The 25,773-nt window shown below is 47.9% G+C and overlaps 1 protein-coding gene across 1 annotated transcript in view; it reads right to left on the bottom strand.

The window, feature by feature from the left end:
- Positions 1-2,726: 2,726 nt before the first annotated feature.
- Positions 2,727-25,773, bottom strand: part of ATP10A (ATPase phospholipid transporting 10A (putative)) — a 182,391-nt gene continuing 159,344 nt past the window's right edge. The window contains exons 16-23 of the mRNA XM_040257138.1: positions 17,688-17,997; positions 14,990-15,066; positions 11,410-11,535; positions 7,332-7,532; positions 4,925-5,005; positions 4,742-4,846; positions 4,157-4,344; positions 2,727-4,013 (exon numbers count right to left, since the gene is read on the bottom strand). Coding sequence (XP_040113072.1) covers positions 3,395-4,013; positions 4,157-4,344; positions 4,742-4,846; positions 4,925-5,005; positions 7,332-7,532; positions 11,410-11,535; positions 14,990-15,066; positions 17,688-17,997 — 1,707 coding nt within the window. The 3' untranslated portion in view covers positions 2,727-3,394. The remainder of the gene's footprint in view (positions 4,014-4,156; positions 4,345-4,741; positions 4,847-4,924; positions 5,006-7,331; positions 7,533-11,409; positions 11,536-14,989; positions 15,067-17,687; positions 17,998-25,773) is intronic.

Below are 25,773 nucleotides of genomic sequence, written 5' to 3'. Positions count from 1 at the left end.
TGAATAGGATTGGGTGACATGACAGGTACTTCCTAGGACTCTTTATTAATTAATTTATTTATTTCTGGCTGCACTGGGTCTTCATCTTGGCCAGCGGGTTTTCTCCAGGTGCGACAAGCAGGGGCTACTCTCTGTTGAGCGCACAGGCTTCTCATTGTGGTGGCTTCTTTTTCTGCAGAGCGCAGGTTGGAGGCATGCAGGCTTTGGAAGTTGCAGCACACGGGCTCAGTAGTTGTGGCACAAGGGGTCCAGAGCACAGGCTCAGTAGCTGTGAGGCGTGGGCTTAGTTGCTCTGCAGCATGTGGGACCTCCCCGGATCAGGGATGGAACCCAGGTCTCCTGCGTTAGTAGGCATATTCGTAACCACTGGACCACCAGCGAAGTCCTCCCAGGGCTCTTTTGAGATAATCATGGAGTTCATCTCTAGGATGATTATTTGAGACTAAACTTAGCTACTTGTATTATTGTAGGCTTCTAGAAACATTCCTTATCCTTTGGGCAGCTAACACCAATGCCCTTTATGATGTTTTTTTCTCTGAAATGGCTTTGATAGGCATAGTCACAAACTGTCTTTCTGGATCACTCCTTTCCCAGGAGGAAGTATCTATGGAGGTAAAACGTCTTTATTTTTGGCTCTGCTGGCTCTTTGCTGCTTTGTGGGGGCTTCCTCTAGTCGCGGCGAGCAGGGCGACTCTTTGTTTTGGGGTGCTGGCTTCTCACTGTGCTGCCTTCTGTTGTGGTGAAGCACAGGCTCTGGGCACACAGGCTTCAGGCAGTTGTGGTGCATGCATTCAGTTGCTCGGTAGCTTGTGGCATCTTCTCAGACTACGGATCAAACCCGTGTCCCCTGCATCACAGATAGATTCTTATCCACTGTGCCACCAGAGAAGTCACGTTAAGATGTCTTTGGAAAGAAGGCAATTGTGAGGGCAGGCAAGTCTGGAAGTTGAGATGTTTGAACTCTCAGATACTGGTGGCTCAGATGGTAAAGAATCTGCCTACAATGTGGCAGACCCAGGTTCGATCCCTGGGTCGGGAAGATCCCCTGGAGAAGGAAATGGCAACCCACTCCAGTACTCTTGCCTGGAAAATCCCATGGATGGAGGAGCCTGGTAGTCTACAGTCCATGGGGTTGCAAAGAGTCGGACACAACTAAGCTTTGTACTAACAGTCCTTAATTGAGCAAACAGTAGAGTTGTTCATCTTCCCAAGGAAATTCTTTTCCTATGTGTTGCTCCAAAAACAGATGAAGTAACCTCAGGCATGGGGGTGGGGATGGGTGAAATGGGATCACCTTCGGTCCTGGGCATTGATGGCTGCTGAAATCCCTCCCCTTCCTCTCCTCTCTTGCCCCTCTAACAGACTCAGATATTACTGAGTATCCACATATGCAGCCCTGGTAGTTGGAGGGAAGCTGACCTCTCTCCTAGCTCCAGCCTGGAACCCATGGGGACATTCCCCACAATTTGCCAGTAACTGGCTTAAGGCCATCCTGCAACCCGGGAGAGGTCCAGAAAACGTTTGCTCAGTATGTGGAGTGACGCCCTACCCCCTCTGGAGCACGATGTGAGCACTTGCCCTGGGGTGGTTGTAGCCATGTCATCACCAGGAACAGAGCCAGCCTTAGGATCGCCGGAAGGAAGGGGAAACCTGAGGTCTGAGTTGCGTGTCCAGTTGCCTCGGGGCCCACTTCTCTGGCCTTGCAGACGAGCTGTCTTCCTTTCCCTCTGATCAGATGAGGCATATTTCCTGCCTCGTGCCATGAGCCACAGACACTGGAAATGCCATTCTACCTGGCAGGCTATGCTCAGAAACTGCATAGTCCTGAGATCCTCCAACCTCCGCACACTGTTGCTCCAGGAACAAGCTCCACGGGGCCCTGAGCAGGAACACATCCTGCTCACTTCACACCTCAGGCTGAGCAAGCAGGCAACTCACAGTGGCTGGCAGAGCCAAAAAGAGGGTTCTGAAGAGGAAATACTACATAGCTGCCTCAAATTCTTATCATCTCTTCCTTCCCTTTTTCTCTGTTTAGAGAGATGGCAGTAGTGACTCGTAAGACAAAAAGGTAAAAAGCCCAGCCTCTTGGCAGGAAGCGTCTTGGAGGTGCTGATGCCTGCTGCTGGTATAGCCCGTGTCAATGTCCCAGTGTGCAGCCTGCATGTCACCCAGCTGTTTCCTTCATGGAATCTAAAAGAACCAGCCATGAAGAAGTGTCCCAGAGTACTCAGAACATGTTCTGTTAATGCAGCAAAGAGCAGGGCCCTACGGGGTCTTCCTGGGACGGACGCCTCCCCATATCCTCTGCTGTAGCTGATCTCTGAGGTACCTAGATAATAGTATCTGACGCACATTTCTTGAGTTTTTCAGATGCTGGAACCACCACCAGATGGAAGAAATGAACTGCTTGATGACCATGAGCCTCCAGACTTCCTGGCACCTAAGGACTGATCACCACCAACCAATTAGGGAATCAGCTGATCACAGACCCTGGGATGCCCCTTCCTCACGTGGCCTTTAAAATTGGAAATCCTTAGGGGTGTTCACGGTATTTTGAGCACAAGCCACCCGATCTCTTTGCTTGGTCTGGCAGTAAACATTTCTCTGCTCCGAACTCCAACATTTTGGTTTGTTTGGCCTGCCTATGTATTGGGCACATAAACAGGTCTTTAGTAACATTAGGTAACATATTAATAACATCACACAACAGTGGCAACCGGACATGATCTCTTTGTAAAGTGAAGGTTGTTTATTGCTTATTATGATTTTAACAGGCAAGAACCTACATAGGAATTGTAATACCTACAGGTGATCTTTACCAAAATGAATGTTGGGATGAATTCTGTGTGTGTCTGCTTTCCCAGAGTTTTCAATTTCCCTTTGCTGGTGAAGCAGAGACCCAACCCTCCTAGTGGTGGGACTGACAGACAGACAGTGAGGATCTCCACCTAAGCCATGTGTGTGCCCGTCACCTCCCTCCACCCCATCCACACTCTCCACCGGGGTGCACTGTGCTCATACATGTTTACACTCAGGGAAAGCAAAGGTTACACATACCGAAGCAAACCAAACAGACCACGTTTTCTTTAATAAAATGAGATGAAAAAATAAATATAAACACACCTTTTCAAGTGTCTCTCTTCTTTAAACTTTTATATAAGATAAAGCTCTTATTTTTCTTTTCAGTATACTCTACTTAAAATTTTTTAAAAATAAACTTTCTTTTTTCGGTACCTTTCATTTCCTGTGTCAGCCTCAGAAATATATAAAATATACCTCACTAGAACTCTGTGCAAATAATAAACATAAATAATATTAACATCTTTCAAAAAAAAAAAAGAGCATTTCAAGGTTTTCACTCTGCACTGCCAGCCATGCTTCTTGGAAGGGGGTCCTAGATGCAGTCTGTGGTCTGCCCGCTAGAGCCACACAGGTCCCGTTTGGGCGACGTGGAGCTGGGCAGGAAGTCGCCGTCATGCTTGTCCATGGGCAGGCCGCTCCGGGAGAACTGCAGGACGCTGCCCAGCCTGCCGACCAGGGACAGTGAGGACATCCAGTTGAGGGAGCTGAGGCCGGGCACGCTGAAGACGGACGGCAGGGGGGCGGGTCGGCTGGCACTCATGGGTTTCATTCTGGAACTCCCCAGACAGCCCTCCATGGCCACTGGCCCCGGTGAGGAGGACCGCGAGGGCTGGCTGCCCAGCCTGTCTGGCAGGGTGCCCTCCCTCCGCGGCACGCCCACGTCCACCGCGCTGGGCTCCCCGCCAGCCTCGGGGGAGCAGGCCGGCTGCCACGTGCCCCGAGACACGCATGAGCTGCAGTCCCGGGAGACGGCCTGAGCCACACTGATGCTCCTCTGTCCCGGTGGCTTGGTCCTTGCTTCTCCCGGGATGTGCCCCCGAGCAGAGGTCTCTCTGGGAGCCCTGAATTTCTCGGGGGACCGCTTGGCTAACTGGCGTCCCAGCTGCAGTGGGGTAGGGAAAAGGGTCCCCTGCAGAGCTTTGAAAAACAACCTGGAAAGAACATACAGAATACAGTCAGCTACTGCTGCCGCGAAGCCTTTGAGCTTCTGAGACTCGAATGGTGCAGGAGCACAGCAAAGACAGTGTTTTCCGAGCCGATGTGGGACCTGAAGGCCACTGTCCCAGACACTTACCTGGGCAGCAGAGCAGCCACGGGCGCTAGCAGACAAATGGAGTAAAACACAGGGTCGCCCATTAGCGTCTGCACGGTCCAGTAGGGGTTGGAGGGAGGGTAGCACGTCGCGCAGGAAGCGTTGTAAATCAAAGCCACGGTGAAAAATAAAACGATACTGAAGCCACAAGCCGTCCAGTTGAGCCAGGTCTGAGGGGTAAAGAGAAAAACAGGGCTTCTGTTTCAACAAAACCGCACTGGTCTTCCTAGAGCAGGTGCAGTGTTCTCAGAGGCACAGTGGGAACAGGGTGGGTCGGCGTGAACACAGGCTGGGCGATGGAAGCTAGGGGCCAGGGCAAGGAGGGTTAAGCAGAGCTGGGTGGAGGGGCTTGGGCGGCAGGAGCCCAGCGCTGCCCAGAACAGGCACGGGCTTGGGCTGGAGCTGCCCCCCAACTCAGGCTTGGGTCCATGTGGCCAGCCCGGGAACTCGGTTTGTTCTCATCACAGAGAGGCTGGCTTCGCAAAACCCTGCTCAAGCTCACGGACTGGGCACGTCAGTGAGGGCTCACAGACCAGCTCCCTTCTGGATCAGTCCCATGGTTCTCACCCAGGTCTTGGTCTCGATGCCCAGGTGCAGGAGGAACGTGAACAGGGCGACAGCAGTGATGGGGGTGCCCCAGGTGAAGATGTCTGTGTCGGAGTCGTAGTAGGCCTGAAAGACAGTGGGGTCATCTGTCTGCACGTCCCCAGATGAAGCTGGCGGGAAAGGCCTGGCCAGGGGCCAACTTACCAGGTAGGGAATGAAAAAGCACACGAGGCTCTGGAAGGCAGCATCGGCCATGTTCAGCCAGAACGTGCGAGGCCGATATTCCTGAGACACAAGAACAAGCACAGGGATTACAGGGACAGCCTCATCTCTTCACACGGTTTTCCAGTCCCCTCCGGGGGCCGTGAAGGCACAAGCCGGGCACCCCAGGGACACTTGCTAACTCAGGCCTTGGAGAGGGAGGTCCCAGGGACTGGGGCCTGGTGGAAAAACACTATGGAAAGGCTCCACGAGGGCCCTTGAGGCTGAGTCGGTCACTGACAGCATCTGGGTCTGCAAGGCCCATTACAACAGGAAAAAGAGGAAATGCATTCTAAAATCCCACAAGGGATTTCCCCAGCCAGGGACTAGAGCATGAAATTCTGGCAGCCTCTCCAACCTGAGTCCTTCTACTTTGTCAGGGCTTTGCTTCCCTCTGTTGGTGGACCCCCTAGAATGTTTCTTAAAAATTAGTTATTTTAACATTAAATCACGGATGTCTCCTGATGTTAAAATCAATTAGCTGCATAGAAAAGACAAAAATGACTTTGATATGGACTAATCAAGTCTTCCTTGTCTGGGTGCCCACGTCTGTATCTGACCCTGCTGAGTTCTGAGCTGCAAGAGCAAGCACTGGCTCACAGGACATTCAGAGCAGACAAGACGAGCGTTTACCAAGCACTGAGGAAAGGCAGCCCCTTCCTGTTAGTCCCCAGAACAAACTCACCTAGGAGGTGAGACCTGGCTGAGTACAGGAGCGCCTCCAGGTGACGAGCAGAGACCCTCATCTACCCTTCCCTCAGTAGCCCCCGTCCCAGGCTGCCCATGGGGTCAGTAGTTCAGCTGTATCTGACTCTTTGCCATCCCAGGAACTGCAGATTTCCGGGCTCCTCTGTCCAGGGAATTTTCCAGGCAAGAATCCTGGAGAGGGTGGCCAGTTCCTACTCTAGGGGCTTTTTTCCATCCAGGGATTGAACCCTTATCGCCTGTGTTTCCTGCATTGGCAGGTGAATTCTTTACCACTGGACCACCTGGGAAGCCTGGTGGGAAGTCAGCGCTTCAGTAAATCACTTCTGAATTATTTGTAGACCACTGTGGGAGATGCGGGGCTCTATTCTCTGGGCACATGTATAATTCCAGTCAGCCCAGGAGAAGCACTGACGTGGCTTTCTTTACTGACCAGCAGGGACAGCTGGGAGTCAGCACACCCATCTACGCATTATATTGATGGAACATGTATTTACATTATCTGTTTGTGTTCACTTGGTTTTCCCAGGGTTTCCCTATGGGTTTATCTTCTCATTAATCCCTATTCAAAGGAAATCACATTTCTTTCGGGAACGTTTTAGAGAAATCCCTGCTCTTCCTACAGTCATCCCACATGTTCTTGACTTGGATTCCAAATGGGCTTTCCTTGGGCTCCAGGAACCTCTTAGTGTAAAGACAGTTTTCACCTTGGTATACTTTCAAAAGAGCTTCCCAGCTGGCTCTAGTGGTAAAGAACTCGCCTGCCAGTGCAGGAGACACAGAGCTGTGGGTTCGATCCTGGGTGAGGGAAGAGGCCCTGGAAGAGGGCATGGCAACCCATTCCAGTATTTTGCCTGGAGAATCCAGGGACAGAATCCTGTAGACCTTTGCAGGTTATATAGCCCATAATGTTGCAAAGAGTCAGACACAACTGTAGCAACTTAGCACACATGCAGGCATAGTTTTAAGAAAGTCTTTCCTTTCTCTTTTTTTTAAGCTTTAGGTAAATTGAAATACAGAAACTACACACACTTTTAATGTAAACATTTTGATGAGTTTGGGCCCATACATACACCCCTGATACCATCACAACCAATCAACTTTTTCTACTTAAATCCATTGTAGTCAAGTAGACAGAATTCATTGTTTTCCTCCCACTGGTCAGATTCTAGAGTTTTAACTCTTCCAGTGTCCTTTTTTATGAGGTTTTATTTTTTAAATTTTATTGGAGTATAGTTGTACAGTGTTGCACAATGTTGTGTTAGTTTTAGGCGTACAGCAAAGTAATTCCGTTTTATATACACACACCCACACACCCACACACACACACACATATTCTTCTTGATTCTTCACCCCCACAGCTTATTACAGAATACCAAGTAGAATTCCCTGTGCTACACAGTAGGCCCTTGCTGGTGATCTGTTTTATATATAGTAGTGTGTGTATGTTAAGGTCCCAAGCTCCCAATTTACCCCTCCATGCCATATTTCTCCTTTGGTAACAAAAGTTTGTTTTCAAAACCAGTGAATCTGTTTTGTAAATAACTGCATTTGGGATTCCACATCTGAGTGATCTCATATGGTATCTCCCCTGCTCTGTCTGCCCAGGGTGTCCACGGAAAGGGCGGCGCGGGCCGGGGCTCACCTCCATGTTCTGGCCGCTCCGGTAGAGCTGCGGCTCGGCGAGCAGCACGTCGGCCGTCACGTCCTTGTCCAGCACCCCAGTCACAAGCTGGGGGAGCGACGAGAAGAGCAGGTTGAAGAAGATCAGGTACCACTGGTCAATCATGGCGGATGCGGAGAAGCCACAGTAGAACTGGAACCAGAACAGGAGGCCGACGAACATCTGTGGTCAAAGGAAGGGCAGGATGGCAGTTCCCAGCTGTCCGCGGATTCCCGTCCCAGGGGCCAAGAGCCACCCTGCGGGCCGCCGTCCCGCAGACTCCTGTCCCAGGCAGCCGAGAGGCTCGCAGAGTCTGGCTGGAAAAACTGAATCTGTGCGCGGAGATTGTCTCCAGAGATGGCTCTCGCCTTGGTCCCCTGTCTCTCCCTCCCCTCCTGCATCCCTCCAGCATCCAAAGGGCAGCAATAGCAGCCGGGGATTCCCACCAACAGCCCTCGGAGGGATGCAGTCTTGTAGCCAAAGGGCCACAGATCATAAGAAAACAAAATAACACTTTGGTGGGGTCTAGGGTGGCTCACATCAAGAGGGCCAGCTGGGTACATCACCCACTGCCAGGCTTCCTTCCTTGTGCTTCTCTAGGACCACACCCTGGATGCTGCCTTCCTCTCTTTAATGAGAACAGTGTACAGTTACTGACTCCGGTGGAGGGGAGGACGCACACACAAGCAGGGTGGTAATCGTGACTTTGACTGAGCCCTGGCCTCCGCCGGGTACTCTGCTGTCCGGATGAGCTACAGGCATTCCTGCTGGTCCCTATGGCTATCCCAAACAGGAAAGCGAGGTCCAGAGAGATGGAGGAACCTCGTCCCATGCCCAGTGTGAGGACCTGGGTAAGCCTCTTCCCACTATTACTTGATCACTGAACATCCTTATGCTATATGGGGGGTGGCAGGGTAGGGCAGGGCCTGGCAGCTTAGCGACTGCAAGGCATTCCGACACTTACTAGCTATGCAAGCTGGCACAGATAATTTAGTCACTCTCTGCCCCAGTGACCTTGTCCATGGCATGGGCACACCAGTGGCACTCAGCTGTGGGCTGTGGTGAGAATTCATGACTAGTGCACTTTGAAGCACTCACAAGAGCTCCCTACATGCTGAGATGCTCATAAGTGTCATCTGTGGCTGTTACTGTCAGAACAGCTATTTCCTTCATCTGAGGCTCAAGCAGGGCTGGCGTGCTCACCCCATTTAGAGGAAAGGAAACTAAGGTCCAAGGGGTCAAATGACTGGACAGTGGTCACTGAATGAGTAACAAACCCATCTGGATCAGCCACTCGGGGGTCTTGGCCTGGAGGAGCCACGGAGGAAGAAAATTCTCCGCTGGACACCGCAGACAGTGGCCTTGGGGTGGGTTCTGGAGCTGTTGCTGTGCACATTTCTGACCTTGAGGCAGTCACTTAACCTCTCTGAGCTAGAGCTCAGAGATGTTTCTTGACCTAAAAAATGGCTTGTTCCAATGATCAGGAAAAAAAGGCAGTCTACACTGGTAACACCTCTAATGACCCAGATCTTCCAAACCTTGTTTCAGTCTTTGTCCTAATGCAACTCTTCCCCTCCACCCTGAAAATTGACAAACTTGGCTTCTTCACTAACTTTCTTCCCTTTTTCACACCCACACCTGCTTATGGCTCTTCTGTCTCCTCAGGTGCAGCCTAGTGACTCATCAGTAAGCAAGTGGAGTCAAAGAGGAGAAAAAGTACTTAGATAATTGAGATTTTTTTCTTTTCATGTACTACCCAAAGCCTTCTCAAACCACTGTTGCTATGGAAACTTTCCTTCTCTACTCCTTACTGGAAGGCAGGTGAACTTATTCTGAAAACAAATGAATTTCTCAATTTGGGAGGCAGAGTGATTATTTCTGAACTTCTCAAGTAGATTAAGTGCCTGTTCACAGAGGCCTTGCATCTGACACAGAATCAAAAGAGGCCCCTTCTTCTTCCTTGCCCCCTTCCCATGGGCAGATTTGCTGCGGCAGACAGGAGGCACTGTCCATTCCGGTAGCCACTCTGGGTCTCTTCTGCAACTGAAATATTCAATGCCTCCCCCTCAGTCTGAGAAGTTTTTATTAGGAATTACAGAGAGCAGAGTTCAATTCTTATGTTCTGTTTTGTTTTCAGATAAAGAAAACAAAATCCAAAGGAGGCAAATAACTTGCTCCAGATTGCACAGCTAATGACAGAGAAATGGGGCTGGGATTCCAGCCTGCCCAGCCCCACTCACCTTTACTCAAAGCACCACCTACCCCTTCGAGAGCTGGGAGCCTCTCCGTTTGCAACTCTGTGCAAGGAGTGGGTGGTGCTGGGGAGGCAATGCGAGGCAGTCAGTGGCAAGGGGATCTGACAAGGTCAGGGACAGCACAGCTCAGCCCTGCATGGACTGAGTCCCAGGCAGAACCCAATCTGAATTGATTTCCAGGACCTAACCTATAAAATTAGACATGCTCTTGACTTTGGAGCTATGGATCCAGCAGGGCAGATCTACGGGACTACTCTGAAGAGTCAGCTACCTCAAGAGTTTACTAACTTTGTCTCCTTGCCTCCTATCAGAGGCAAGAAGGACAAGCAGCAATCCAGCAAGTTCTCAGCAGAGTGTCTATACCTCACAAGAAGGGTAGGGTCCTGAGATGGCCATGTGGTCCATCCTGGAGGCTATTGCTGCCACACAGCTGTCTGCCAAGGACACACTAGTGAAGGAACTAAGAATAAAATGTTAGGGCCAGCAGGAAATAGACCAGGGCCCTGACTCAGAGTCCCTGAAGAAACAGAACTGTCCTGAGCCAAGCAGGTCTGCTCACAGCCTTACTGAAAGGTCAAGTACAGAATGAGCGGGCCCCAGGGGGGTCTACCTGTCAGCACAGAGGGTGGCAGCCCCCTCCTGCTGGCCAAGGGTGGCCGTGATTTTTGCCATTTATTTCTACTTCATTAAACCTGGGCCCAAAGCTTCAATGTCATAATTGCTATATCAAAGTCCATTTGTATCTGAATAAACAAACTGCTATGAAATCAGTTTTGTTTGTTTGTGAAGTCACTCAGTCGTGTCTGACTCTTTGCGACCCCGTGGACTGTAACCTACTAGGCTTCTCCATCCATGGGATTCTCCAGGCAACAATACTGGAGTGGATTACTATTTCCTTCTCCAGGGGATCTTCCCGACCCAGGGATTGAACCTGGGTCTCCCGCATTGGAGGCAGATGCTTTAACCTCTGAGCCATTTTTACCATTTCACTACCTCATTGACTGGTTCTGTAATCCTAGATTTATAAGCAAAAGTACTTGATTCATGTATCAATTGAGACGGTGCAGTGGGCTAGGTGTGTAGCAGAGCGTAGCCGAGCTGTAGAGGAGTGTCAGTATCTACTGTGGAAGTTTCCTGAATAGGAAACTATGGTAAAACGTGCTGACGCCTGTAGTTGATAAATGAACACAGAAGCAACGATGCAGCCATAGGCGTATGTACACTCATGGCAGCCAGGGGATGGGGAAAGGCTTCTCAAAGATGGGCAATCTCAACAGCCTGCTTATCATCAGGGTCACAGCCCAGCCGAGTCCTCTCATGCTGACCCAGGACTGCCAACCACACTTCCACTCATCAGATGAGCCCATGTGCTTTGAGAGAGCACCGATCAGAGCATCCTGTCTGTGGGCACCTCAGGAGACCACTCCTGAGAGAGACAGGGACACAGTAGTAAAGGGCCTGGAAACTGGAGTCAGCTGGGCAGAGGCAGAAAGGAGCCTCGATCACTCACTGACTGAGGACTTCATGTAAACCCCGGGACCCCACGGTCACTCTACCTATTATAAAGCTGCAAGTGGACTTCCTCCTTGGATCTACCTGTTTCCATGCTCAGAGTGGCAAGTGAGTTAAGACTTCTGAGACTGAGGGTGCAAGGGCAGACCAGCCTGGGAAAAAGCCACAGAAGCCAAGTCGGGTAGAACCAATGGGAGGCTGTGGGATGGCCCACAGACCACGTTCAGTTAACAGTCCTGTGAATCTCACGGATTTCACATCAAAAATCCTTGACACTGGCATCAAATACATACTGTGTTTTTGTAGAAGAAGTACAGCACCATGTTGGCAAGCCGGGAATAGCACCAATGTCCGTGAACGATCAAGAGCCTCTCGAGGTATCGGAACTTGGGCACCGCGAAGTCGCTGGCCATCACTGCCTTGAGAGGGAGAGAGTGCCAGTTGTTGGCGCTGCTTCACTGTGCCTGAGGTCCATCTTAACTCCCCCCAAACACAAGGCGCAACGGGGATGCAGAAATGCAGTCTGAACTGGCTGTTACCACTATCTCCAGGATGAACACTTGCATTTAAGAAAAATCCAGTATCGACCATACTCTAGTTTAGGGATACTGCTCTAGAGGACATATTTAAGATTTTAAATATACGTAATTGATGGATTTGTAAAGTTTTTGCTTTTTCTTTCCCATGCTTTTTTTTTTTAAGCAAACTAAAAAAAATATGGAGATGTATGAAGTTTCCCTGCTTTTTTCCCACTCTCTGATGTTTTATTCATCTAAATCATATTAGGATCCCAACCCAAAGATGAACCAAAGCTGCCCCTTAGGTATGCCTCAGGGACAGACAGCTGTCCTGCAAGGTGTCCTCTAGGTCATTCTCCCCAAGAGCCATGGGTGATGAGCAAGGCCAGGCCCATGGATGCCCTGCCTGCCAACCAGCCCAGTCTCAGGATGCCCACTGTAGGGCACTGGACACGGCCTGAAAGGACAGTGGGATGGATGGCAGACAGGAAAGAGCCTGGGGGAGGAAGCTTGCCTTTACCTCACTGAGCACCACATTCTACACAATTAAACTAACTGGGCCAGACAGTGCCATCCTAATGACAACGTCTGTGTCCAAAATAACTTGGAATACATCATTATTTGGGAATGAATTTCATTATTTTGGGGAAAAATCCATGAAAATGTCAAAGATACATTTTTGCTTATCTTTGAAGGTTGTTCCACACAAACATTTAAGTCTGCTTTTCAAATTTTACAGACTTCCCTTAAATATCACTTAGAAAAGAGCAGGTGATGATACCGTCCCATTTGTGAAACAGAGTAACATCATCACACACGACAGAAAAGAAGGAAGCCTTAGAATGTCTGCTTTCTGAACCCAAAAGTAAGGATCTGAAAGCAAACAGTATCTTTACCCCTCTTCCTGTCAACATGTGGGAGCCTTAAAGGTTTTGTTCATCTTTTCTTCCACAATTCCTCCTCTCAAAAATCATGTATTAAGACCCTCTGGTTTGTAGACACAGACTTGGAGACAGATACCATCACATGTGGTCCCTGTCTTCAATGTCCTAAACACTGAAGGGCTGATGTTGAGTCAGAGTTAAGGAGAAGCCCCAGGGGTGTTTGGGAAGCAGCCCCAACCTTGAGAACCGCAGGTATGCCCCTCCTTCCAGGCCCTGCTGGCCTATCCTCCACTCTTCGGCCCAGCTTCCCGCCTCCACACCCTGAACAAACCACTCGCTCCCCCAGTCACGGTGGCCTCCCCAGTGTTCCCAGCTGGGCAGGGCCTCCCATCACATCCTCAGCAGGGAAACTCGTGTTGCTCTTTCACAGCACTCACGACAACTCAATTATGATCCCTGGTGTAAGTTAGAATACTTCTCTACCTTCCCTTTCTGATCTTTCTGAATATTCCATAAGACCCTGCACGGTAGACACTGTGATCACCCGCAGCCCTGGCTCCCAGTCAGCACTTGAGCCTTGAGCCATAGGGGGCTCAACAAACATGGTCGACCAGATGACTCCTGAAAGACTGGGTGTCCCAGCAACAGAATCTCCTTGGTCTTTTCTGTTCCCCTGCCTGGGACACCCTTTCCACCCTGGCTGAGCTGGGGAGCTGCAACTACCATCACTTTTCCTCAGACACTCAGCTTAGACTCCTCGGGTCCCTACCCCCACAGCGCCCACACAGTGTGTCTTCCAGGGAGCTCCGCACAACGTCCCCTTGCTTACTGGACTGACTAACAAGCAAGCGGGGCCACATTCTCCTGGGGAACCTGAGCCCTTAGAACAGTAGGAGAAAGTGTCGAGTCTTACCGTCACTTTACATAACGCGCCCTCAATAAAGAAGTATGGCTTCAAGTAAATACAGAAGCATCCAGTGACACTCCATGCAGAAGTCATGTCCAATCAAAGTTGAGTCTCAGTAATGCCCCTACAGTGTGGCTGATCCCCACACCTCCTTCATGGCTCACTGAATCCTCTGGCTCCTGCCCTGAGGCCCTGCAGTGGACATAGCTCATGTCCTTCCTCAAAAGCATGCTCAATCTTAGAGACCCAGATACAAAGTGGATTCACTGGCTGCATTTCTCTGCATGTGTGGTTTACAAGCACTGCCCTGGGTAGGTTTTCATTCTAGGAAATGAGTGCAAAGGAGGCCATGCTGAAAAAATCAGATGGAATTAACTACTTTTCTCATTCATTCAATAGACATTTTTGAGCTCCCCCATGTGATGTCACCGAGAAGGCAATGGCACCCGACTCCAGTACTTTTGCCTGGAAAACCCCATGGAGGAGGAGCCTTGTAGGCTGCAGTCCATGGGGTCGCTAGGAGCTGGACACAACTGAGCGACTTCACTTTCACTTTTCACATTCATGCACTGGAGAAGAAAATGGCAACCTACTCCAGTGTTCTTGCCTGGAGAATCCCAGGGATGGAGGAGCCTGGTGGGCTGCCGTCTATGGGGTCGCACAGAGTCAGACACGACTGAAGCGACTTAGCAGCAGCAGCAGCATGTGATGTCACTGGGAAGAGGGGCAAGGATGAGTCCCAACTGGGTTCCATTTTCCATTTTATGGAGGAAGAAAACATGTACAGTAACATAACCCAGGTCAGACGAGGCGTAGGAGGAGAGTTATGTGCTGAGGATGAGCCCAGGATGGAGCAACTGTGCTTCTGGCTCAAGACTTTCCATCAAACTGTGATTTCAGTGTCAACTGAGAAACTCAATGCACCTGCACAAGCATGACACACATGTGAGCTCAAAAGGTAGTTACACGGTGAACACATCAATGAACAACCGATGACCAAAGAGGGAACAACATCTTGATTTTTAAAAGAAGACAACTGGATAGACTGTTCCCAAAAGTCTCCACCAAGTTAAAAATACTGTGATTCAAACTTGATCAAATGTAGAACTGCTACATCCCAAAGAAGTACATTTATAATGACCCCATTTATTCATCATCTGGGTCATGTGTGGAGAACCAACACAGTGGCAAATGAAAAACACAGAGATGAATTTTCACACAAGTGAGGACGGCTTTCCTCCATCTTCACGGTGACACCAAGACACAACAGTCCTACAGCAAAGCCCACGGTATCACTGATGTTCAGGAGCTATAAAAAAATGCCTTGCAGAGACGACCCACTCCAGGCCACCTTTCCACAGAAACAGACTTACAGGCACATTCACTGCACGGCTTCACTAACACGAAGAGCTGCCTGCCACCTGGTCTACTGCCGGCTTAGCAGCAGGCGAGCACCAGCTGTATCAAGATCCAAGCCTTCAGCTCTGCAGGACGGCTCACAGGGAGCCCAGCACAGCTCACAGTGGGAGCCCTTTGGTTGCCCAAGACAGCCCCCTGTCCTTACCTGCATGCCCTCCTGGCCTGAGATTCCCACGCCCACATCTGCCACCTGGATCATGCTGACATCATTGGCTCCGTCTCCTAGAACAGCACAGGCAGGGAGAATTGTGAGCTGAGATGTGCATGATTAAACAGGCTTGGTGGATCTTCCCAGGACTCTGGTATGAGCTGGAAACTGTGGAGGGTCCTAGGGAGGAGTGAGGAAGAGGCAGTGCAGCTCCTGCCCCAGGGGCGGCCAGCGCCCCTTTCCAGTGAGGATACGTTCCAAGCTACTGGCTCAGACACCAGTAGAGCCCTTCACGGGGCATCTAGCACAGAACAGGATCACCACCTTCACTGTTAACTCCTGACCCACTCTAGGCTTTGTCACACGGCAGTCAAGGCTACTTCCATTCATACTCCTGTGAGTGGTTTTCTAAACTGAACAAAGGAGGTTAAATTCTGCCCAGCAAACTGTGGAACTCTGTTTGCACACTCAAGTCTGGCTAGCTTGTTAGTTACTGTGTCCACCCTTGGGTTCTCTAAGCATGTAATTAAGGAGACCATCTATGTATTTAGTCAAATCACTGGTAGAAAGTGTGTAGGAGCACAGGGTCAGAGCTCTCAACATGTTCGGGGAAAGACAACTGGAGACTTAAAGTCATTATCATTCAGTGAGAGTGATTGTTCTTGGAACAGGGTGGCAGAAGGGCCCACATCACAGAACACCTCCCCCATTTCAAACACGTAAAAAGTATAGGTATATAAAGTCAGAGTGACTCGGATGGATTTCTTTCCTCTGTGATTCCTCTGTTCTTTACTGCAGAGGGCCCAACCTGGAGAATAAGTCAGCATTTGTCCAACTGAAATTCTGTGAAGCAATAACCTCTACAGCTCTTCCCAGAATGTCCCATTCAAAATGAGATGTGTGGGCAATGATGCTCTCGGGATTATTACCTGCTGGATGCCCAGGTCTAGGTCACATTTATGCCTTAACTCATAGAAAGAAATGAGCTAAAAGTTGATGGGTCTTTACCTTTCCTCTCCCTTTTGAGATTCTTTTTTGTTTTTTCTTTCTAACCAGCCTTTTTCTCTCCCCAGTTTCCTAAGTGAATGCCACACACCAGTGATGTGGTGGCTGAGTGAGCCGGGCCCTGACCAGGCAGTGAGAATGTGCTGTATCACGTTCAGGGTCTCACACCTGGCCCACTGGGGGACGCTGACCTCCTGTTACGGCTGAGGCTGGAGCACGGAGGAGTAAAGTCACTGGTGAGGGTGCAGACCTGGACTCAAACTCCTCAGCTTCTGCCTCCAACACCTGCTCAGAGAGACCTAAAGGCCTGTCTGAGCACATGAGGGCAAAGGTGGTCCTGAGACAGCCTCCCCGAAGAGGGGCCATCCTAGAAGAGCTGCCTGTCTTATCTCAGCTGGAATCAGGGGACTGTGGGTGAACACACACTCACCCCCCTCAGCAGTTACATTGCCCTGGGGATGTGCAGGTCCATCTCCATGACAACCATGCTAAGGCCATCACCAGCCTCAACTGTCCTGATGAAGTGGCAGGGTGGCAACTGCTACATCACCGAGGGGGGTGCTACCACAGACCTCCTGCAGAAAATATGGTAATTATTACTGACTGGTGAGGAAGCTTTATTTCAGAACAAGCTCTCACTTAGGTGTGCATTCTATATGCAGTAAGACCAAACTATTTGCTATCGGGGAATCCTGGGGACCACCCCTTTTTCCTAGGCTACCTGCAGTCTCTCCCAGCTCTCCCCAGCAGGTGGGGCTGCCACGTCCCTGAACCTCCCTGGAGATTGGACTTGAATCAGAATGGGTGCGGAGACAGGTGGGTGTGGCTGCAGACTGGAGAGGAGCCCAGGAGGCTCGCCAGGCCAGCAGTCTGCAAGGAAAAGCCACCATCAGACACACAGTCCTTAAGGAAATGATGGAAAATTCAGCAACTATTCAGAACTTAGGAGGAATGTTTTAAAATTAGATGCTGGTCTTGAAACAAAATCATCTCCCAGGTGGCTCAGATGGTAAAGAATCAGCCTGCCAATGCAGGAGACCTGGGTTCGATGCCTGGGTGGGAAGATCCCCTGGAGAAGGAAATGACAACCCACTCCAGTACTCTTGCCTGGAGAATCCCATGGACAGAGGAGCCTGTCCACTGGCGGGCTGCAGTCCATGTGGTCACAAGAGTCGGACACAGCTGAGTGACTAACACTTGAAACAAAGTTCAGCAGATAAGAAGTGATGGAAATTCCGATCACCATGGAGTCTCTGGGTCCCAAAGCGTGATGAAGTTGGACCCCAGGTGACTCACGACCATCAGAAGGACCTACAAAGGGCCTTCTTCCTAAGTTGGCCTGGGGTCAGGCTTAGAGTGCAGGCCTCTGCTGAGGCCAAAGCCGCAGGACAGAACTCTCCTGTCTCCCCGGAGACAGTAAGAAGCTCTAACTTTTTAATTTGACACTGAATTACTGGCTTCATAATATGTAGCTATATCTGTTGCTAGTGTATTTTGTGGCTTCCAGAGCCAAGCTTTATATTTGGAACAGACTGCCAATTTTATTGCACTGAGTGTGATTTTATAAATAGGAAAAAGAGCAAGAAAGTGTTTTCCCACCCTAGAGTATAGTATGGAAGGGGTAGGAAATTCAAGATGCTTCAAGAGGAGGCAGCTGCACAGGAGGAGGCTGTCCGGCCTGGATACTTGCCTATGGCCAGGGTCATGGCCTTGAGCTTGCTCCTGACCAGTTTCACCACCATGCTCTTCTGCAGGGGGGTTGAGCGACAGCAAAGGACAGACCGGCACTGCTTAGCGAGGAAGAGGAATTTGTCCTCCAGGTTCTTCTGGAGGGCGTAGGCCAGACTTCTCCCATCGATCACGAGGCTAGGGCCAGAGGCGGTGGCTTCGGAGGGTGGACAGAGCGGAGCAAAGCCCACGCTGAGGCTGCCAGCGGTCCTCTGGGGGCTGCCAGACTGCACGTAGCGCAGGCACTGGTCCAGCAGGGCCTCACACGCCTCCTGAAGGGGACAGAAGCGGAATGCATGGGTCACTCATCCACATCACCGCAGCCAAACATCTGAGACTCTGCCGGGACCTAGGCTGTAGTCCTGGCCCAGAAGGGTACCCTCCTGTAGCTGGGAAGTCAGGGGAAGTGGTCAACTTTCAGCATGAAAGAGTCTGGGTGGGTTTAGGGTTCCTATTAAGATTCTACTTGATTCCATTATACCATGTAGAGCTTAGCACAGAGAATCTTCACTTTGGGAGGCCTGGCCAGACTGTGGTGGAACTGCTGGCTGGTCAGACCGTGGGAGCTTTCCAGGCACTTCCCCACGGTCCTCAGAGGCCCTTACTCAGAACTTCTTGTTTCCTAGAGCTACCAAGAAGAGCTTCTGCTGTGATTAGCTTCAAAAGAAGTGTAATCAGAGTCTCTTTAAGCTCTCCAGTTGACCAGGGGGAAAAAAGCCTAATTTCTGAGGCTTTGAATTGACAGTACCCTTCCAAAACTGTATCTGAGTCCCAGAAAGGATAGGGAAACTTCCTGGGGAGACTGCAGGGTCAGGGCACAGAGGCATGGGAGGGACAAGTGTTTCTAAGAATGAATACACTCCAGGAACTCCACTGGTTCCTGCTCCTCCATGGACAGACAGAGAGCCCCAGGTTAGCGAGCAGCTTCCCACATGGCACTGTGGGAATCAGGTGTTTCCAATAAGCACTTACTGAGCATGTTTTATATTGAGAAAAGTGGGTGAGATGGAGAACAGAAGCCTGAAAAGATGCAGCCATTGATTTTGGGTGATGGGCCAAGAAGCGGGACACACACATAACCCCACGACCACAGCAAGTCACTGAGCAGAATGCACAGTGTGCCAGATACCGGGAGAGGGGAGCCTTGCTCTAGGGTGGGGCTGGGGGTGGTGGTGCCCAGGGAGCCTTTACGGAGAAGGCGGGACCCCACTGCAGAACCGCTACGGACGCTCAGGTCCTAGCACAAAGCCCTGGCAAGGCAGGATGGAATGAGCGGATCCTGCCCCCACCCTGGAAGCCTGTGGTGGCACCTGGACAGAGTCACCGAGTGGTGCTGAGGACTCAGAGTAAATGGCAGCAGTCAGGCTAGGGAAGGAGACCGGTACTCTAAGCACGCGGATGTCTGGACAGAAGCTGGAAGCGGGACAAGAAAGCTCCAGTGCGAGGAGAAGACCTCTATTTCTGGCTTGAAAACCAGAAAAGAAAACTTTCCATGCTCAGGGCAGAGGGAGGACACCCCATTTTTATTTATTTTCCTCGATTCTCTTGAACCCAGCGCCAGGCAACTCTGCTCCAGGGCAGCAGCAGGAACAGCCATGGTGGCAGGGCTGCCTGTCACCGAGGACTCCGAGGGAGGCGTCCCTCCTCTCAGACCAACTGCGGCCCGGAATGCAAGGCGGCCGCTGCCCTCCTTCCGTCTGTCCGGCCACCACCTTGGCCCCAGAAGTTAGTGCTGAGACACAAAGCAGATCAAGGCAACTCAAACACTCACCTTTCAGCCAGAGGGAGTCCCAGAGAATCAGAAAGAAGTGGAACATTGTTAGGAGTGGGGAGCTGGGCAAAAATATGAGACAGATTCTAACAGCTTGGCAAAGGCTAAACAAAAGTGACATTGAACCCCACGCCCCGAAGCTGTTGGGAGCCTGCAGCCTGCACCCAAGAGGACTGATTACCTGCCTTAAAAAAATACACATTCTCCATAGAATTTAAAGTGACCAGAGGGGCCATTTGGGGCTTCCCTGATAGCTCAGTTGGTAAAGAATCCGCCTGCAATGCAAGAGATCCCTGTTCGATTCCTGGGTTAGGAAGATCCCTTGGAGAAGGGATAGGCTACCCACTCCAGTATTCTTGGGCTTCCCTTGTGGCTTAGCTGGTAAAGAATCTGCCTGCAATGCAGGAGATCCTGGTTTAATTACTAGGTTGAGAAGATCCCCTGGAGAAGGGAAAGGCTACCCACTCCAGTATTCTTGGGCTTCCCTTGTGGCTCAGCTGGTAAAGAATCTGCCTGCAATGCAGGAGACCCTGGTTTAATTACTAGGTTGAGAAGATCCCCTGGAGAAGGGAAAGGCTACCCACTCCAGTATTCTTCGGCTTCCCTTGTGGCTTAGCTGGTAAAGAATCTGCCTGCAATGCAGGAGACCCTGGTTTAATTACTAGGTTGAGAAGATCCCCTGGAGAAGGGAAAGACTACCCACTCCAGTATTCTGGCCTGGAGAATTCCATGGAGTGTACAGTCCATGGGGTCGCAAAGAGTCGGACACGACTGAGTGATTGTCACTTTCACTTTCAGAGTGCCATTTAAAATACCCACAATGCAACTCCAAATTTATCAGCAGATAAAGAGCTAGGAAATTCTCAGTGCTGTGGAAAAAGAAAATCTACCGAAGTCAATGCCAAGATGACATATATACCGGAATTATCTGAAAGAGATTGTGAAACAGTCATTAAAAAGTATTCCAAGAAGTAAGAAATAATTCTAGAAATGAATAGAAAGAAAGTCTCAGCAAAAAACATAAGATATAAAGAATAATTAAATACAAATTTCAGAACCCCCAAAACACATTAATCAAAATGTAAAGCTCACTGGATTCTACTTATGTATCCATCATTGGATTATATAAATAATTTATGTAATTTCTCTGTGTTCAAGGAGGGGTATTATAACCTCACATTCTGTAAGTGTGAGCTATGCACAATGACTTTCTTTCAAAGAGGACAGTGTGAAATGGGTAAAAAGAATTAGCTTATGGTGGAAAAAACAGACAAAATTAACATCCACAGTAATACGCCACATTGATAGAATATGCTCTTGACATGTGATGAAATGATGAAAATGACCTTTTGTCTGTGGTCTTCTTCCCCAAAGCTCGTAACTTTAATCAAGAGAGAGACATCAGACAATTTCCCATATAAGACATTCTACAAAACATCTAACTGTATCTATCCTCAAAACTGTCAAGATCATCCAAAAGAAAGCCTGAGAAACTGCTGTAGCCAGTAAGAACCTGAGGAGACATGACAACTAAATGTAATGTGGGTCCTGAATGAGATTCTGGAAAATAAAAAGGACAATAAGATGAAGATTATTTTAGGAGCAACTGTATACCAATATCCATTTATTAATTGCAAAGATGTTAATAATAGGCAAAATTAGGTGCAGGTGAAACAGTACTATCTTCACAATTCTTTTGGTAAATTTAAAACCATCCTATATAAAAAGTTTATTAAAAAAAACCCACTGAGGGAGCTCAATGGCAGAATAGAAATAACAGAAGCAAAAGCCAGTGACCTCAAAGACAAGAGAAATTATCCAATTTGAATGAGAGAAAAAAAATTAAAAACTGGAGAGTGCCTGTGGGACCCTTGAGAAAATATCAAAAGACATGTCATCAGTCTTTGAGAAGAAGAGGAGAAAGTGCATGGCAGAAAAAGTGTTTGATGAAATAATGGCTGAAAACTTAATAAATCTGGTGAGAGACACAGCCCCAAAGATTCAAGAAGCTTAGCAAATACCAGAGTATAAATCTAAAGAAATCCATGCCCGAACATATCATAATGAAGCTGCCTAAAACTAAAGAAAAACACTGGAAAGCAGCCAGATAATGATTCATTAGCTATGATTCAAATGACTGCTGATTTCTCACTAGGTACCGTGGTGAAATAAGACATTCTCTGATGAAGAAAAGCAGGAGGATCTGCCATCAGTGGACCTGCTCTAAAAAACAGATAAAGTTAGGGAGTTTGGGATGGGCTTGAACACACTGCTGTATTTAAAATGGATAACCAACAAGGACTTATTCTATAGCACATGGAACTCTGGGCAATGTTATGTGACAGCTTGGATGGGAGGGGCATTTGGCGAGAATGGATGTGTATATATCTACAGCTGAGTCCCTTTGCTGTTCACCTGAAACTATCACATTGTTTATTAATCAGCTGTACCCCAATACAAAATTTAAAAAAATAGAAGTTCCCCCTAGGAAAGGGGAATTGTGCCACAAGGAAACTTGAAACAATAGAAATGTAAGAAGAGCAGCAAAAATTGTAAATATAATTTAATTTAAGTAAATATAATCTAACTTAAGTAAATATAACAGACCATTCTTTTCCTCTTGATGTCTTTAAAATATGCTTTTAGATTGAAAGGAAAAAGTATATATCATCTGATGAAGATTTCAATATATGCAACTGTAATATATAAGATACCTACAACACCAGGGGGAAGAGTTGAGGGAAACATGGAGTGATAAGATTTCTTCATTCCACTGACTGGAATGAAGTAGACTGACAACTTACATATGCATAGTATGCTGCTGCTACTGCTAAGCCACTTCAGTCACGTCTGACTCTGTGCGACCCCATAGACGTCAGCCCCACCAGGCTCCCCGTCCCTGGGATTCTCCAGGCAAGAACACTGGAGTGGGTTGCCATTTCCTTCTCCAATATGCATAGTATAAGCCTAGTAAATACACTAAAAAGGTTAAGTGATGTCAAAACATGATAAATTAAAATGGAGTACTAAAAAAATGTTCAAATAGCTCAAAAGAAGGTAGAAAAAAGAATAGAAAAATAAAAAACAGAATAATAAAACAAAAGATAACATAACAGACTTGCATCCAAACATATTGATAATTAGAATAAATGTAAATGATCTAAGTATACCAGTTAAAAGGAGTCTGATATTTGAAAACATGACCTATTGTCCAAATGTAATGTCACATTACATTACATTACAATGCTTCATTTCAAATGTAATGCTACAGGTAGATTAAAAACTGAAAGATCAAACAAAGTGTGCCATGCAAACAGAAATCAAAATACATGGAGTGCATCGAACCTGGCTTGGGGCTGGTGCACTGAGATGACCCAGAGGGATGGTACGGGGAGTGGGGAGGGAGGGGGGTTCAGGATGGGGAACACGTGTATACCTGTGGCGGATTCATGTTGATGTACGGCAAAACCAATACAATATTGTAAAGTAACCTCCAATTAAAATAAATAAATTTATATTTAAAAATAAAATAATAAAATATATGGAGTGACTATTTGGGGACAGGATAAATTATTTCAGGCTTTTCAGGTCATTCAGTCTCTGTGACAGCTACTCGACACTGCCATTAGAGCATGAACATAGCCTAAGACTGTATATAAAAACAGAGAAGGCTGGGTTCAAATACAACACCATAAAAACAGGTTCAGTTCAGTTCAGTCGCTCAGTCGTGTCCGACTGTTTGCGACCCCGTGAATTGCAGCACGCCAGGCCTCCCTGTCCATCACCATCTCCCAGAGTTCACTCAGACTCACGTCCATCGAGTCCGTGATGCCATCCAGCCATCTCATCCTCGGTCGTCCCCTTCTCCTCCTGCCCCCAACCCCTCCCAGCATCAGAGTCTTTTCCAATGAGTCAACTCTTCGCATGAGGTGGCCAAAGTACTGGAGCTTCAGCTTTAGCATCGTTCCTTCCAAAGAAATCCCAGGGCTGATCTCCTTCAGAATGGATTGGCTGGATCTCCTTGAAGTCCAAGGGACTCTTAAAACAGGTAGTAGGCTGGATTGAAGGCATAAGGCAGTTTTCCAATTCTTATTATAGAAGAAGTACCATCTCTCAACAGGAGCTAATTGATCCACCAGCCAACAACATTACAGAACATACATTCTTTCCATGTGCATATGAACATTCACCAAGAAAGACCATAGCCTGGGTCATTAAAATAAGAAAGCTGTGGTCCATATACACAATGGAGTATTACTCAGCCATTAAAAAGAATACATTTGAATCAGTTCTAATGAGGTGGATAAAACTGGAGCCTATTATACAGAGTGAAGTAAGCCAGAAAGAAAAACACCAATACAGTATACTAACGCATATACATGGAATTTAAAAAGATGGTAATGATAACCCTGTATGCAAGGCAGCAAAAGAGACATGAATGTATAGAACAGTCTTTTGGACTCTGTGGGAGAGGGCAAGGGTGGGATGATTTGGGAGAACGGTACTGAAACATGTATAATATCATATGTGAAATGAATTGCCAGTCCAGGTTCGATGCATGATACAGGATGCTTGGGGCTGGTGCACTGGGATGACCCAGAGGGATGGTATGGGGAGGGAGGAGGGAGGGGGGTTTTCAGGATGGGGAACACGTGTATACCCATGGTGGATTCATGTTGATGTATGGCAAAACCAATACAATATTGTAAAGTAATTAGCCTCCAATTAAAATTAAAAAATTTATAATAAAATGAATATAAAAGAATAAAAATTATAAAAAGCACATTCTACACAATGGAATATTACTCAGCCATAAAAAGGAACACATTTGAGTCAGTTCTGATGAGGTGGATGAACCTAGAACCTATTATACAGAGTGAAGTGAGTCAGAAAGAGAAAGATAAATATCATATTCTAATGCACATATATGGAATCTAGAAAAATGGTTCTGAAGAATTTATTTAGAGGGCAACAATGGAGAAACAGATGTAGAGGATAGACTTATGGAAATGGGGAGAGGGGAGGAGAGGGTGAGATGTATGGAAAGAGTAACATGGAAACGTACATTACAATATGTAAAATAGATAGCCAACAGGAATTTACTGTATGTCTCAGGAAACTCAAACAGCGGCTCTGTATCAACCTAGAGGGGAGAGAGATGGGAGGAACACTCACAAGGGAGGGGATATATGTATACTTATGGCTGATTCATGTTGAGGTTTGACAGAAAACAGCAGAATTCTGTAAAGCAATAATCAGTCAATAAAAAAATAATTAAAAAAACTGAAAAAAAGCATATTCTATGACAAGAATGAACAGAAATCAACAAAATAGGTGTAAAATAGAAATCGATAACAGAAAGCCAGTAGGAAAACTCCAAACACTTGGAAGCCAGACAAAATCAGTTCAGTTCAATTGCTCAGACGTGTCCAACTCTTTGAGACCCCACGGACTGAAGCACATCAGGCTTCCCTGTCCGTCATCAACTCCTGGAACTTACTCAAAGTCAAGTCCATAGATTCGGTGATGCCATTCAACCATCTCTTCCTCATCTCCTCCTGCCTTCAATCTTTCCCAGCATCAGGGTCTTTTCCAGTGAGTCAACTCTTCACATGAGGTGGCCAGAGTATTGGAGTTTCAGCTTCAACATCAGTCCTTCCAATGAACACCCAGGACTGATCTCCTTTAGGATGGACTGGTTGGATCTCCTTGCAGTCCAAGGGACTCTCAAGAGTCTTCTCCAACACCACAGTTCAAAAGCATCAATTCTTCAGTGCTCAGTTTTCTTTATAGTCCAACTCTCACATCCATACATGACTACTGGAAAAAACATAGCCTTGACTAGACAGATCTTTGTTGGCAAAGTAATATGCTTTGCTTTTTAATATGTTGTCTAGGTTTGTCATAGCTTTTCTTCCAAGGAACAAGTGTCTTCTAATTTCATGGTTGCAGTCACCATCTACAGTGATTTCGGAGCCCCCAAAATAAAGTCTGTGATTCTTTCCATTGTTTCCCTATTTACCATGAAGTGATGGAATTAGATGCCATAATCTTAGTTTTCTGAATGTTGAGTTTTAAGCCAACTTTTTCACTCTCCTCTTTCACTTCTCTCTGCCATAAGGGTGGTGTCATCTGTGTATCTGAGGTTATTGATATTTTTCCCAGAAATCTTGATTCCAGCTTGTGCTTCATCCAGCCCAGCAATTCTCATGATGTACTCTGCATGTAAGTTAAATAAGTAGGGTGAAAATATACAGCCTTGGTGTACTCCTTTCCC

Source organism: Oryx dammah, unplaced genomic scaffold (assembly GCF_014754425.2).
Source record: "Oryx dammah isolate SB20612 unplaced genomic scaffold, SCBI_Odam_1.1 HiC_scaffold_16, whole genome shotgun sequence".
NCBI lineage: Eukaryota > Metazoa > Chordata > Mammalia > Artiodactyla > Bovidae > Oryx > Oryx dammah.
Note: the sequence above shows the minus strand (reverse complement) of the source record. Positions and strands in the feature narration are given on the sequence as shown.